General features: G+C 43.5%; 1 protein-coding gene across 1 annotated transcript in view; it reads left to right on the plus strand.

Moving 5' to 3' along the window:
* Window positions 1-16123, plus strand: part of Tdg (Thymine DNA glycosylase) — a 110101-nt gene that overhangs the window by 80437 nt on the left and 13541 nt on the right. Inside the window, exon 6 of the mRNA XM_018547665.1 lies at window positions 3332-3401. Coding sequence (XP_018403167.1) covers window positions 3332-3401 — 70 coding nt within the window. The remainder of the gene's footprint in view (window positions 1-3331; window positions 3402-16123) is intronic.

The following is a 16123-nucleotide window of genomic DNA, read 5'->3' on the forward strand; positions in this document are numbered from 1 at the left end:
CTTCTCTCACGTCTCTCTTCCGCTCTGCGATCCGTTCCTACGTGAGCGACGCGCGTTGTTTTCAATCGGTGACAATTCCACACCCTTCCTCACGTCCAACCACCACCTCGTGGCCACCCCCGCCCGTCATTTTATCCTCGTTTATCCCGGCCGCCATTCGGCGCCGGCCGAGCGGCTAACGCATTGGCGTTAACGCGCTAATGCGATACGTACTTTATGTCGACGGCGAGCTGCGGGGATGGAGAGACACACATACACGCACGTACGGAGGGTTTGGGGTGTACGAAGAGGACTCGCTCGTACACGACTAATATAACGCGATTTTGACGGTGCGATATGCGTCGTCTCTCTCTCTCTCTCTCTCTCTCTCTCATCCTTACTCCCTCTCATCGGAATCGAAGGTGCGATCGAGAAATGCATTATCCGAATCGCAGAGATACGCGAGGATTCCTCAGGAAGCGCGTGAAGCATGTGTTGCGCACTCCACGCATCAAAGAAATCTCTACTTAATACGAACACGACGAAAAAATAAGCAAATGCCCAATTTTTTATATAAATTACAATCATTTCTATACGTAGGTCACTGCTGCTATTTAATATGACGTTAATTTAATGGAACAATGGAGTTAAACGATTAAACTCAAGAAAATGTATTAAATTTGACTCAAATTTAGTTTATTATTTACTAAGTGCATACGTTAATGTGGACGTTGTTTACATTGAAACTAACCACAGAAATGGATTGATTTACATTTTGACGCGTGCAAGTTAAAAATAACAAAATGTTATTTAACTTGCGGGTTATACCGTTGCTCTTTCGATATTTAACGATAAAGCACGTAGAAGAAAAGTCATCAGGTTATTTGCTAGAGTTCGAATTCAGAAATTCTTTCAATATACATCGCGTCCGTTTCGATCCTCATCATTTAATTACCTTAACAAGCGCGATGTTTCACAAGGTACGTACGATTCATAATAACATCCTCGAGCGCTTCAAATGCAGCGCTAAACAGAGGCGAGAACAGAAGAATTCAAACTAATCAGCCGCCGATCCTTTCCCGTGCCTCGCGGACGCGTCGCGATTCTTAATGGAACGCATACACACACACACACGTGAGTTCTGCGCGGACGTGCACTTTGTCATGCAATTATCCCGAGGAGTATACGGCGGCCGGTCCGTTGCGTGGTGAATGTTAATCTCTATTTACCGACGACGACGACGACGGCGGTGGACGTCGCGTCGCCGTGGCTAGGCGCGAGATAAACGTCGATAAGTTACGACACGAGATTCCCCGCGGTACAACAGCCCCCTCGCGCGCACCTTGCACTTGCGAAAAGGTCAGTTGCAAGTCGGGAAAGAGAGAGAGAGAGATCGCGCGGGAATACATCGACGAGGAGAAGAGGAAGGAGGAAGGTTTAATAGCGCGCGAGATGCGCGCCTAATGGTGCTCGCGCGGCCGCGCACATCACGTATCCTTGGACTTTGTCGTTATTAATTACCTAACCGGCGGAGCGAGGAGCGAAGATAATGCGGTTGTGCAACAGGTACCAACGCCGCACCTGCGCCTCCTCCTCCGCCTCCTCCCTCCCGCCGCGCCGTTGCATAATCGCGAGTAAGAAGCGCGCACGTGAAGTCGTACGGGAAAAGAAATCGATCCCTACTCTCTTCCTCTTTCTCTTCCTCAATTTAGAGACACTCTGGAATACGTACGAAAGTGCGGCGTATCGCCGTGCGCGCGCGCGAAAGAGAGATTAAGTTTAATTAATTAATTCTCCGTTTACGCGAAAAACGGCACGAAACGAAAAAGCCCTTTTACTAGAGGAAACGTAGGAAATTAACTAAGCGTGAATGTGAATCAAAATAACCGCTAATGTTAAAGCTAAATAATTGGGAATTATTACATTATGCGCATATCCCTTTTTTAATGATGATATAAAAATTATCACAAAATCATTGAAAAGAGCTAAGTATTCGTTCGATGCTCGGAAAATCATTGAAAAAGATTTGTTAATTTCAGAGAATCATCGCTTTGTTCCATATGTTCAAAGGTTTCAATTATCCCATTTTTCATTTTGAAAAAGAATTCATTGTTCCAATGCAATCTGCTGACGCGGTTATATTCATAGGAAATGGAGTAAAATTGGAAAGAGTATTGAAAGTAGGTGACGATAGATGAGAGAGATCTTACAGTAGAATTGCGCTGAGACGCCAAGTATTTGTCCCGTTCTCATATTCATCGACGAATACCTTGATAATTCTTAATTGTGTTTAATAAATATCCTTCATGACTGTGAATAAAAGAATTACGCTGAAGCAAGCTATAGACAGACGAAAGATGAGCAGCTTGGAGAATTTTGTATTTTGCAGATTAAAAACGCTCCATTGAAGTACAGGTATTGCCCCCGTAATGACAGAATTAATTCCGTCGCATATAATATGGGCGCACGCAATTTCTCGTCGAGCGTGCTTTTTTGGAAGCTTTGGGAGCTAAATTAAACATTATGCATGTAGCACATTCAAACCATATTTCCATAATATATGCTTGATTTTATTATACATTTTTTTTCTCTTTTATTTACGATCGGACAGCACATTTTCAACCGTTAAAAATATTATTTTTCAAAGACATGCCAAATTCGATAAAGTTTTATTCATCGTATGTTTTCATTAAATTCGAACCATCAACATAATTTGCCATTAGTTTTCATCATATTGCATTTATATACATAATCAATCACGCCACAGTCCGCTTTAATTAACAGCATACAGATTTACAATCGATTCTCATTCCCGTTTACGTTACGCATTTTGTTAAAACACACCCCACGTGTTAAACGAGACAAACATCGGTAGAGCGAACGTTTTTCTCCAAAGTCTCGGAGAGACTTATAGCTTTGACAATCGGTAGAAAGCGAAATTAATTACGTGGAGAACAACGCGTGACGCAAACGACTCGCGTCTCTTCTCGGCGTTTTTCCTCGTCTGGAAAAACTCGGCGAAAAGTCGAAGACACGAACAGAGAGACAATAATTTCACCGTTTCGAAACACGGAAATAAGTTGGAAATAAATATGAGTAATAATTTTTATAGACGGGAAGGGATGAGTTTTCAAAGCGGAATACAGCGACGTCGACGCGAGAGACTTAACAACATCTGTGTTTGTTTTTGTATTATCAACTGTGACTAATTAAAATAACAATATAAAACAATGATTCTGCAGCTAGCGCTATGCAATTGTATATTCGCGATTTGTTCAGACTTAATATTATTATAGTATTGTAAAATAATGTGTCAAAAATTCTAACAAAGCACATTTGTTTTACTTTACAGATTGGTATCAATCCCGGACTGTTCGCAGCTTACAAGGGACATCATTATGCTGGACCCGGAAATCACTTCTGTGAGTGATTCTCTATCATGTATTTTTATCATATATGTATATTATATTTCATATAACGCAAAAGAAAAGAAAATTTTATTATGGTAAATTAATCTAATTTACTTCGCATCTTAAAGGGAAGCAATTCGATCATAACTATAAAAATAATAATAAAATGTTTCGTGACGAAAGCGTCAAGCTGTGAAGTCATAATAATAACAAATGGAAAGCGCGAAAGCAAAGGAAGAGTCTTGTAGCTACTGACAGTAGGTACTTCTACCAGGACATGAATTCGCAATTCGAATTCCGAACATCCGTATAAACGAGCGCCAATGTGTCCGACAATCGTGGCGCTAACGAACCCACACCATTACCATAGTCTTGCAAGCGAGCCTCTCGCCTTTGCGTCTCTCGAAGTTTCCGCATAAAATTGCATAATGTTATACCCGCCCCGGGAAAATCGAGTGCGCTTTGCGTCTCGTCTTAGACGCGCTTCGAGGAGAGTAATTATCAAGTCAACGAGAAAATCAGAGTCGGTGAGAAAAATGGGAGACAGGAGGTGAGCGAATGCCGAGAGCGATTATCGTTCGTTCAGGGCCATCGTTTTGAAAAAAAAAATCGGACAATTTATCCGCGTATAAAGGAAACATAAATGCTAAGTTGATAGAGCTAACTTTTTTTTTTAGTATAAACCAGAATTCGTAAATGAACTGAAACGAACATGGTGCGGATCCGGGAAAAAGCCCGTGGAGAGCCTAGCGGCGGCGACCCGAGCCCTCATCTCGCGCTCTTTTTTCTGCACCGGAGAATCCGGGATCTGAAATCGCGAAGCCTGCATCGATGAGCACACAACGAGAGAGAGCCGTTGCAACGCGCATAAATCACCCACAGCGCGGATGTAAAACCTACAGTTTTAATACGGCACATACGCCCCATGTACATACGCTATGTGTTTATTTTTGCCTTGCTTGCAACGTCGATTAATACATTTTAATGTGATTTATATACAGCACAACGCGGACATAAAAATCTTCATCAATTTCCTACGAAAAACAAAAAAAACTCACTCCCGAGAGAAGTATGCCGAAATAATTGGGTCCTTTGTGTCGCGATCCCCGCGTGACATGCCAATTTTTCTATTAAAAGTAGAAGAATACTAATCGGCAAAAGAAACATATTTACAGAACGTAAAAAAAAGTTGAAAATAGATATACAAATGTCGATAGGAATAGCAAAGGAATTACATCTATATGCATATTACGATCTGATGGGAAAGACTACCCTGTGTTAAATTTATAACGTTCTACTCACACAATTTGATTTATTATTTCTATAGGTCGCCACTGTTCAATATGTCATTAATTTAAACTAAAACAATGGAGTTGAACAATTGAACTCAAAAAATTAAATTTTCGACTCAAATTTAATCTATTATTTACCAAGTACATACGTTAATTAATATTGACGTTGTTTACTTTAAAAGTAACGTAGAAATGATTTTAAAAGAGTAACGAAATTAATATCCAACAGTGTAGTAATTATTACAGAATTCGTTAGTGCCTGATCGAAGATAGAATGCTGCTTTTCTTGAATTCGCGCGCAGCTTGATCGACGACGACGACGACGACGACGACGACGACGAATGGCTCCGGCTATCTTCGATGCAACTGCCAAAGCGCACGCACGGCAAGCACGTGTGCGTATTAATGCGCCCCCATGCACGACGTATCGCTGGCGGGGCCCCCGCGATTTACGTGAACCTGCACGAGTCCGCGTGCTTATCAGCGGTGGGCGCGTTGTACGCATACAACATGCTTAATGTAATGTAGCGTAATATATAATATAAACGCACCAGCTACCTGCAGGTTTACGCGCCCGATTATTACACTGCCATAATAGCTGGAGGCGTTTGCTTTCGTCCGAGTGTATCGCGATCAAATATTTGCCCGTACCAACGTAATGACAATATAAGATATATCGGGGAAACGCGTACATAAGTAAACGCAGGTGCGGTACTATTAACGCACATTGTTAATCACGAGCGTAGTAACTACGATCGTTAATTCTTACTTTATTTGTACGAACGAAAATAATAGGAAGAACACGTTAGGTATAGTCATCGCACATTATAGTTATGACTGTAATCTTTATAATCCGAATGATCAGAGACTCGTCTGCTGCGAACATACGCATTAACTTCATTATCCTTTCACGTTAATAACAGACGTTAATACTTGTTTAAACTGTAATTAGATATCATCTGTCGATTCTTTACCCATCTTCGTCCACTGTAGCGAGAAATTCTACAAGTTACTCGCGATTCTCTTCCATCTTTTTCTTTATTTTCTCCATTGTTTCGATTTCCCTGGCGTTTCTTGCAAATTTCCTCGATGATTTCCTCTTTAGAGATCTCGATAATATCGCGAATGAATCGACGCACACGGTGCATTCACGTGCGTTCACATTCACCGTTCTTACGTATGCAATATCAATGCTTGCACGCGCGGCGCACGCGCGCGCGACCATCCCCGTGCGCGCGTGCATCCGCTCGGGCTTTAAATAAACAATTTTCGCGCTAACGGCCTGGCCGATGCCCATTACGTACGCATGCCTCCCGCGGCGCCTGTATATACGCGCTCGTACGCAACATCGCGTATAGGGTGTTCCAAAAATTCCTTTCTTCTACAAACTCTATTATTAAGTCGGAACGGAGTTTCCTTCGAACCTTTGAAAATTTTTATCACTTTTCTTCGAATGTCCTACCTACCTTAGAATACGAAAATTCTTCTCATTTCACTGGATTTTCTTAATTTTAACTGAAAAATAATGCAGGTGATATATGTATTGCGTATCCGTTGAAAAAAAAAAATCTCTTTGCTCCATCACTTCATAAATCCTTCGAGGAAAGAAAGCGGTCATGATTCCGGGACACCCGGTAGCTACACGCAACCCCTGCTTGCGTGTGTCACCGGTACACGCACGTGCAGCATGTATGTATGCATACATATATATATATACACACACACACACACACACACATATACGCCACGGTGAAGTTAGGTGCACGCCGCTGGATTTTCCAGGGTTTTCCCAGGGTTGCGGTAGAGCGTTGAACCGGGTGGAGGGTGGGCGACGTGTAAGGGTGGAAGGGAGAGCAGCAGCGAGCGAGCGGATAGTGGTGGCTGAGGCGGGTGAGGAGGAAGAGGAGGAGATGGAGAAGGATGAGGAGGTGGTGGCCGCATGGGGTAGAGGGGTGAAGAGGGACAGATGGATGAAGGGGGTGGGAGTGCGGCGGTGAGGGAGGGAGAAACTATAATGAGTGGTGCGCGCAAGGGAGAACGGGATAAAAAGGGGGATAGGGGGTGGTAGCGTAGGCAAGGAGGGCGGCTGGGCGGAACGGGGGAAAAAGCAGGGTTGGTACAGGGGTAAAAAGGTTGGAAGCTGTGGCAACTGCCGTGGCGGCGGCGGCGGCGGCGGCGGCGGCGGCGGCGGCGGCGGCGGTGGCAAAGAGGGTGGAAGGGAGGGCTCTGCTCGCTGCGGATGGCAGAAGAGGGGCAGACGGGGGTGGATCGAGCACGACGGGTCAATTTGAGTATCCGGGGGAGTATGGGGATGAGAGGGGTTGGTGGAAGGCGGGAGGGCGTGCGGACGCATGGTCCAGGGGCCTAAAGGCAGTAAACGTCGAAAAATCCGACCGCGTTCGGGCCGTTCGATGGCTCGGAAGAGGGTCGAAGCCGCGATCGACCATTACAACGCGCGAGTCGAGTATCGCGCGTCGTGCACCGGTGGTGCGCGCGGTGTAACGTCGAGAGACCGCACTGGGGATAGGGGTGAAACACACACGCGTATTGAGAGAGATAGAGAGAGAGAGAGAGAGAGAGAGAGAGAGAGAGAGAGAGAGAGAGAAAGCGAGCGAGAGGGCGAGGGAAAAAGAGAGAGACGCGGGGCTCTTTTCCGTAATTTCGGGGTGAGCCGGCAGGGTCGATTAACGGGGCCGTGATTCACCCGTTAGATCGGTAAGGAGGAAGTTCGCTCGTTCGCACGCGCGTCCCGAGATCTCGCAATATTTCGATCTGTTTTCTTAATCCTCGTCGCGACACCGTATAGTGGAGTACACGAGATAAGTGTTTCACTTTGTTGATCTTCGTGGTGATTTCTCGTCGCAAGCTGGAAACTCCTTCTCCAAAGTGAAAACTTTACGACGATTTGATTCATTTTTGTGAAACTGACACAATTTCGCATACACTCAACCGAATTCATAATGCGAGGACTCGCTAAGGATGTATAATGCTCGCAAGATTCTTGGTGGAGTTGTAATCATGTGAGAAAAGTACATTTATATATGTATTTGTTATATATATGTGTGCAATTCCGTTAAAAATTTATGTGACGCATGCTCATACAATAACATAGGAGTCGAGTTCCGTATTTGAACTTGGAATTGGTTTAAACTAGCGCCTTAGTTAAATTAGGTATAATTAGAACGTGAGATTCAGAGGAAAGTTCAATGGATATACAATCGTAATTATGAATTAAATCATCGACGCGATTTTATTCACATTTCCAATCTCGTAGGTTTCCTCTCTTTCCTTCTTTTTTGCGAGTTTTATCACTTGGTGTTCTTAGTATCGCTGTGTGATACGTTAAGCGTAAACTAGTTCCGTGGTATTCAAATTCAAATGCACTCAGCTCCATACAGGCGGATCTGTTACACGCATTTGTCCGGTTCAACACCATCCAACGTGCTGTATTTTACAATGTGTTATAATCATGTTACCGCAATGTTACTGCAGATAACGTACGCATCATGAAACGCCCCTATTCGTAGATGTATAATATTATCTATTTGTAATATGCAGGATGTCTCAGAACCATCATATTTTCTCTCATTAATTATAATAACTGTTACGAATACAGAATGTCTTTCGGTGGTGAAAATGTGAGAAGCTCGTCGCATTAAATATGCCGTTAATTAACTTTGACAAATTTAATTTAAAATTCGCTTAAAGCTAAGTAAACTAAAAAAAATCAGATTTTGTCATCTTCATTGAAAGTCAACACTTTCTACTTTGCAATGTAATATAACTTTCTTACTTCCTCGAAAGATACAATTTGCTTCTAATTCTAAACTGCACAAACTGCGGCTAAAAACAGAGAGAGAGAGAGAGAGAGAGAGAGAGAGAGAGAGAGAGAGTACCTCTATACGCAAACAAAGTGCTAAGATTCCATGCATATACTTGAAACTTCCTTTTCCACGATTTAAAACGTCTTCGTTCGCCTAGGAATTGTTAAGTGAATTAGAGATGCTGACGTAACTGCCTCGCGGGCATATAAATTTAAAGGATTCCGATTAAGATTTTGTCCTCGCGCCCGGAATCGTACATATTTGATTGAATGTAACCCGCGAAAGACGTCCCGGCAAAGTTTCGAACTTCCCTCCCGCGAACTCGGAGAACATCTGAAAACGGGTTAAGGGTCGGAAGTTTCGCGCCGCCGCTTGCCGCGCGCGCAGTTTATATCCCCCGGAATGTTGAAGGAAAAAGTTTCTCTCGGCACAAGGACGCAACTGGTTCGAAGATTTCCCCGCCGGCGATGACTCGATTCCACAAAATTGCCAAACGCATCGCGACGCTCTCCGCCCGATATTATCATCCCGGAGAACTTTCCTCGCTGATTGCGACATCGTAATTTAGGGTCTTGCCTAAACTGTTGAAACTGTAGCATTGAATTAGAAAGTATCACGCACGATTTTTTTATGATGATGAAAGAAAGCAGATAAACAACTTGCCGAAACCACTTTTACGCAAATAAATAAAAAGTTCTCTATTTTGAAAAAAAAAGACATTAAATGGAAAAACGATGAATAAATCATATTATTACTGTTGTAAACATTAATATAATACATAGGTTATATGAAAAATGCAAGAGACATACGATTTAAACGATTTAATCTGTCTTTCTCAGAACACATTCGGCAGCTAGCTGTATATTATTATGCGCATAATTTTGACTGTAATATCAAAATATTGTACAAGCATATTTTTAAGTACACTTTCTAGACGTTGTTTCTCGTTCAGTCTGCAATGCTGAATCATGACACTTGCGAGGTGGTATCCAAGATTACGCCCGAAGGCGCATCGGTGGAGCGAGGAGAGACCTTTTCTCTCTCGCAATCGATTGTACGACCCAATCTACGCGGTGATTTTTTCGCACGATGCAAAATACGCGCAACGAGCTTCGTGGATATCTCATCTTTGCAAATATTTCCAATGTATTGTTGATTTTTCTACGCGAGTCCATGTTCGTTGTACAATTTACGAAAAAAAGAAAGGAAAAAAAAGCCCGACAGATGGAAACCCGAACGAGACGCGTTCCGGAAGATTTCGCTTTTATCGCGCGCAAATATTTCTTCGGCAGTGACGGACGTCGAACGCACACGCGACGCGACGCGACGTGCAGTGTATTCGGTCGATGACCCACTTCGCGCGCGAAGTTACTCGGACGGTACCAAAATTGGACTTGATTGATCGACTTTATTATTTAGCCCTGTCAACCGCATTCTGTAGCTGGAATTTAAATCACGCTAAAATCGGAGGCGGCGCTCCGTCATCCGTCCGTTATTATATAACTATCTTAATTTACAGTGTGGACAAAGAAAGCTCGAGTAAATTTAAGAAAATTACTTACTCAGAACCCGCGCGTATATTGGCCACGCGAGCTACTAACTTCGAAATAATATATATCGTGTGAAAATTTCATAAATAATTCAGCGCATAAATAGATTATTAAATTACACTATATTACAAACGTCAGTTACAATTTGATAAAGCAGAATACAAAACGATGCACTTATAGAAAAATTGATACCTATATAAATAATGTACTTGCAATCATTTTTCCTCTCTCAAAGCATTATAATTTCTCGAAAAATTATTTCTTGACACATTCGTATCATTTAATATCACACTTTCATCTGTTTAACGCCTCATGAAAGCGACACTTAAATCTTCTATAAAACATGCCACTGTAATAAAACTTTTATCTGATAATTGTCGATAATTTAGCGAGTTCTTATCGCATCGTTAAACTTTTCGCCGCCAAACAGGTTCAAAGAGGAAGGGTGTAATACGAGTAGCGGTTTCGCGAACGAGTCGCGGTTCCATTTCGCCGCGGAAAGTCCGCGGAGGGAAAACTTTTTCTCGGCCAAAGGCGCCCGTTGTCGATCGGGAGAGACGGCGATGGGGGCTGCTCGCGACACGGCACAGCACTCGGGGGCACTCGGTCGGCGACCCAGTTCGCCGTCGGCGGTGTCGTGAAAGAGGGAATGAGAGAGAGAGAGAGAGAGGTTTTTCGAACGGCGCGCGAAAGTTGAACGTGACCGGCGAAACTTTTCGTGGTCGTGCCAAGCCGAGTCTCCGCGACGCGACGCCGGGCGACACGACGCGACACGACGCGACGCGAAACGACGCGACGCGACGCGACGCGACGCAGCGTGGCGTACACAAGCGGCGCGCACCATCGGTTCTGGACCGACCACCCTCACCCTCGACGACGACCTCGACCCCCGACTGGTCCAACTTGTTGTAAGAGACCCTCGGAGAGTTGGCCGTGCGCCGCGACCGACCTAACGAGGATAACTAGCCGATGTTACCGAGAGAAATATATCGGTTGTGCGCGAATCATCTGCGACAGCTGCGCGAAATCGCAGGTGCTCTTCGTGCTAAGACAAAATAGTCTTTGTCTTACAATCAGAAACAAACCCAAAATGACGAAATTATTTCGTACTCCGATCGAATATCTTAATATAATTGAATTGACAGAGACAAATCTGTAATAAAATGAAAATATATTCTTTCCCGTGAATATATGCAGGTACTAATGAAAATACACAGATTCGAAAATGTCTCTTCCACAAAGGATAATTTTTAAAATATCCTCGTCAAAGATTATAATTTTACGTCCCACAATATTTTTGAAACGCAGAAATAATGCAAAAGTTTTATATTTTCACAGAAAATACGTCGCGTATAATATATCGCGAATGATTGAATCAAATATGTATTTAATAAAGCGTTGAAACGAATATGATAAATAATGGCTAATTGCAATTTGCAAATTTTAAAATTTACATCAAATCTATAATCTACAAAGCATACGCGTAATATATTACGAATATTATCTCTAGAGGCGAATTACTTGTGTACCTAACACGCTCGCGCGCCGCGGGTACCTATACGATAAATCTAAGGAAAATTGTGAGCACGTAAGGTTAATCACAGAGTTAGATATTCCTCTCGACAACGTTATCAATGTTTCACGAGTTGTACGCATCATGGCGTTAGAACAATACATACTCTTCCAAATGATATTTTTATTCCTTTTTCACAAGGACGTTTCCAAATAAAAAAGGTTTCGCATCGAATTCGCGGCCACATCAATTCCGCACAAATATAAAACATTTTACTTTTTTATCGCTTTCGACCGATTCCCAGATTGTCGTGTGGTTATTTTATAACCGCCGTGTATATACACGTGCTTTACTTGCGCGGCCGTCGCGCCGGTTCGATAGTTCACGGCACTCGGTCGAAGTTTTCTATCGGAGAAACTTTTTTCCCAGAGAGAGAAGAGCGTTCTTAAGGGGTCATGACATCGCTCGGAGCTTTCGCACCGAGATTATCCTCCCCGCCGCCTATCGATAATCGATTATGCGAGCCGATGGTCGCACGTGAGAACCTCAAGGCTGATGTTATACGTGAAGTACAACGGGAAACACAAACTGCTTTCGCCCCGTTGTTGTTGTTGTGTTTTGGAGCGATGTTAGATAATAACGACCCACATAACCGATGCAACTTCTCTTATTTGAGTTTTCTTCTCCTGAATGATTCTATTTTATGTATATTTCGTTAGAAGGAGAATGTAGAAAAAGAGAAGGAAAAAAGTTGAGAAAAAGATCGATTAAACGATTATACTTTTTCGTGTGTAATACGATGTAAGACGAAAAAAAAACTTAGATATATAAAGTTCAGAGTAGAGAAATTTCTTATTCATATCAATTACATGTTGAATTCACAAGATCCGTGAATCTTAATATTTCGCACATATCTCTTCTCGTGGTTTATCTGCGAAATGTATTATGAGAAAGATTTTAGCACGTTCTGTGAATATCCGCTTCGTATCCTGTCGCAATCGTAACGAAATCTCACGGATAATCCAATTCCGTATCATACGTTTATGTGGTCGAATCGAATTAAGGTGCAATGTTGGATTTTACAGGAGATAATTATAGCCTACGCGGATCAATTTTTATTAGTTTCGGTGAACGAGTTTAGTGATGAAGCGTTACGTTACTCCGCTCGAGCAAAAACCGTTGGGAAGATTCGCGATAAGTAAGTGTTTTGTTAATTATTTTTACGCTATGATATATAATTAACTAGCGAGTGTTAACTAAGAGAATTCCAAGTCGAAGGAAAAGAAAGTGCATTCGTTTCGAGACGCGTTCGATACGTCGATAAGAGCCAAAGTTTCTAATCGATAAGTCACGTTCCACTTGCGCGAGCGTATCGAGACGCTTCGGTAATTTCAATTTTCCCAGGCGCGATGATAAATCTCGCCGACGCGTAATTGCCGCGGGCGGCATAAAACGATACGCCGTCGGTAAATTAAATCGTAAGTGGAAAGTAGTTAAGGTCCTCCATTCGTCGCGCGCGCGGCACAGCCACAGACAGACAGTGGATGAAGTGATTATTGTCGGAATGCGGTCAGGCGAGTACGGAGAATGAGTACTCACGGGTACACTTCGTTTCGTTTCCCGTGTTTTCTTTCTCTGCGATTCGGGTAATTTATCGTCGTAACTGCAAAGAGAGAAGAGTAAACCGCGCCGACCGTGCCCGCGCGCATCAGGTATATACCGTACATAATCCCGCTAAACGAAAGGAAACGTAAGCAAACCGACGTGGAGCGGTCCATTGAGAATTTATAGGCGGATTTATTAGTCATTATCGTGACCACCCAGACCGGTTGAACGCGACTATTGGCACGCGAGAGATAATAATTAGAAGGTATAACACATTGAAATTAATTGCGATAAATACGCGATAAAGTTTAATAGTTGATACAATCGTGACAACTTTCTTTTAATGTTGTGCATACTTTAATTTCGATATGTAGATCTATTAATTATTACTTTTCACGTCACCTTATATATCTTTATATATCTTTGTTATCAAAATTGGGTCCAAAAAGCATAAAAAATTGTGTATTATCAGTAATCACTAAAATATTCACCTTAATATGCTTAAAATAAAATTAAACGAAGACTCTAATATGAATTCTTTCTGATTGATATACCTTACTGACATGATCGTGCAGGTGTATCAATGATAATGAAGACCGACGTATAGTGATCTAAATGTAAAGAAGGATACAAGTAATAATGACATTTTTACAAAATTGTTATATCTCACACAGAGATGAAAGAAATAAATGATATTAAAAAATAATATTTGAATCTCAAAGAAATCGTCCTTATATAAGGACTAGATGCATCAAGGAGTTAATATGATATATACCCAAAGGACGATGTCGCGATATTCTATTCGGGACACTCGTACTTTGCTCGAGAATTGCGGCTGGTTATTGCTTCGAGGGCCATCACTAGACGCAAGACCGTCCTTTGGCGGTCGGTTGCCGTAGGTGGCAACGAAGGAGATGGCGAAGAAGGAGGTGGTGTAGATTGAGGCAACACGGTAGTGTAGTGGTAACTATAATGAGTGGTGGTTGTGTGAGTGAGGCGAAGAGAGAGAAAGAGAGAGAGGAACGAAGGCGAGGGAGCGCAAGGGTGAGGAGTTGGGTCGAGCAAGGGCGAGATGGGCGAAGGGTGCCACGTTGGATGGCGAAGAGAGAGAAGGGTCGACAGAGCGGGAAGGGCGAGTGTGGGAAAACGTGTAGCCTCAGCCTCCACCCTTTTCCACCCACCGACCACCCTGTCGCTGCTGCTCGGTCCAAGAGGGGCAAAAGAGGAGGAGGAGGCGGCAGAGGGCGAACAGGGAGGACAGGGGTTGGTTAGGGGGTGGTGAGCAGGAGGAAAAAGGGAACTCTGGGGCTGCCGGGGGGAGCACGACGAAGGGAGAGGGGTTGTCGCACGCCTATCCGCTCGATAGCAGCTTACAGTCCGTACACGTTCACTACCTCCCTAGAATTTAGTGCCCTCTGTCTCTTTTTCCTTACTTCTTTCAAAATTTCGCGAAAAAGACACGTCGATGACTAGGCGAATGCATACAATGTCGAGATTTCGTCCGATCATCGTACGAAGCTTATTTCTCGGCTTACGGGGACGTCTTTCTCTCTAGCGTGATTGAATACCATTCACTCAGCGGGTGTCTGTTAAAAATATCAAACCTAGACTCTTTCTTCGCCATTCCTTTCTTCGCTAACTTAATTAAGCTAACTTAATTTTATTTCCCACTGTATTATTTTGTATCTTATAGTATACAATTTAGAAAAGAATGTATATTAAGATTGTGTGTGTGTGTGTGTGTGTGTGTGTGTGTGTGTGTGTGTGTGTGTGTACCACACAACCAAGATTATTTAATTTACTTCCATTTCTCACGCGATTGTGAGTTTCGGGTCAAAATGAAAAAACAAATGGCATTGAAGAAAATATTAGATAGAGTAGTAGGTTAGGGTCGAAGGGTCAGAAGAAAAAAGCGTCTAAAGAGAAAGTACTACGTCGGCTATCGGATGACGATTATACAGGGAACGCCTGTTTCTTACCTTTGGTGCCTTTGTGAAACTGTATCCTGCTGTGTCTCGAATAACAGAGACGTCGGTGGAATTACTACCGAGAGAGACGCAGGCAACAGCCCTAGGCGCGAAAGCCTGAAGATCTCCCGCTTGAATCGTCCCGGAAGGACATTTCTCCCTATTATCTCGTTTTAACAGCCGGACGGTGGCGCCGTATCGGATGAGGAAAAAGTCGCTTCAAAGTCGCACGCGAGCGACCGAATTCGCTTTAAACGCGCCAACCCCTCGGCGCGTTTTAATTAAAAAAATATTCTCGGTCTTGCGCGAGCACAAAAGCTGAAATTACTCGAGAAGCGGGCGACGACACTCGAACGAGCGAGCGAGCGAGAGAGAGAGAAAGAAAAAGCATCCGACGTCTTGAGACTTTCGCGCGGGGATATCATTAAGCACACCTGGATGTAATACGTGCTCGTTCGCAAATTGTGGCACTGAGATATACCCGCCTCTTCCTCCACTGCACCCCTTTTAACTCCCCCTCGACACGCAGGCGACGTGGGAAAAAGAGAGCAACGTCAGAACTTGCTCTCGACCGTTTCCTAGGTCGCCGCCGACGGGTCTTCGTCCTGGAAAACCCTGAAAATTGATTTTCCAGGCGCGGTCTCCCGCGTTACCCACGCACAGGTCTCTCTCGGTTGCATCGATTTTCACCTGGCTTCCCCCTGTCCGCTACCCTCTCTCTCTCTCTCTCTCTCTCTCTCTCTATCCATCGTATATCCCTTCTCTTTCTCTCGTAGCTCGTTGCTCGCCATCGCCACCGACTCAAACCAAGCGTTCATTCAGAATCCGAGAGGAAAAAAAGGAGCGAAATCTAGGTCAATGGAGGTTTGAGAAATTTGCGATAGTCGCTACCGCCGCCGCCGTTTCGTTGCGGCTCGCCGTTCGTCCGAGAGACAAGCGAGGAATATCGTCCGTGTCGATTTCACGCTGTTTCAAACGCGAAT

The sequence above is a fragment of the Cyphomyrmex costatus genome, unplaced genomic scaffold (assembly GCF_001594065.2).
Source record: "Cyphomyrmex costatus isolate MS0001 unplaced genomic scaffold, Ccosl1.0 scaffold67, whole genome shotgun sequence".
Lineage (NCBI taxonomy): Eukaryota > Metazoa > Arthropoda > Insecta > Hymenoptera > Formicidae > Cyphomyrmex > Cyphomyrmex costatus.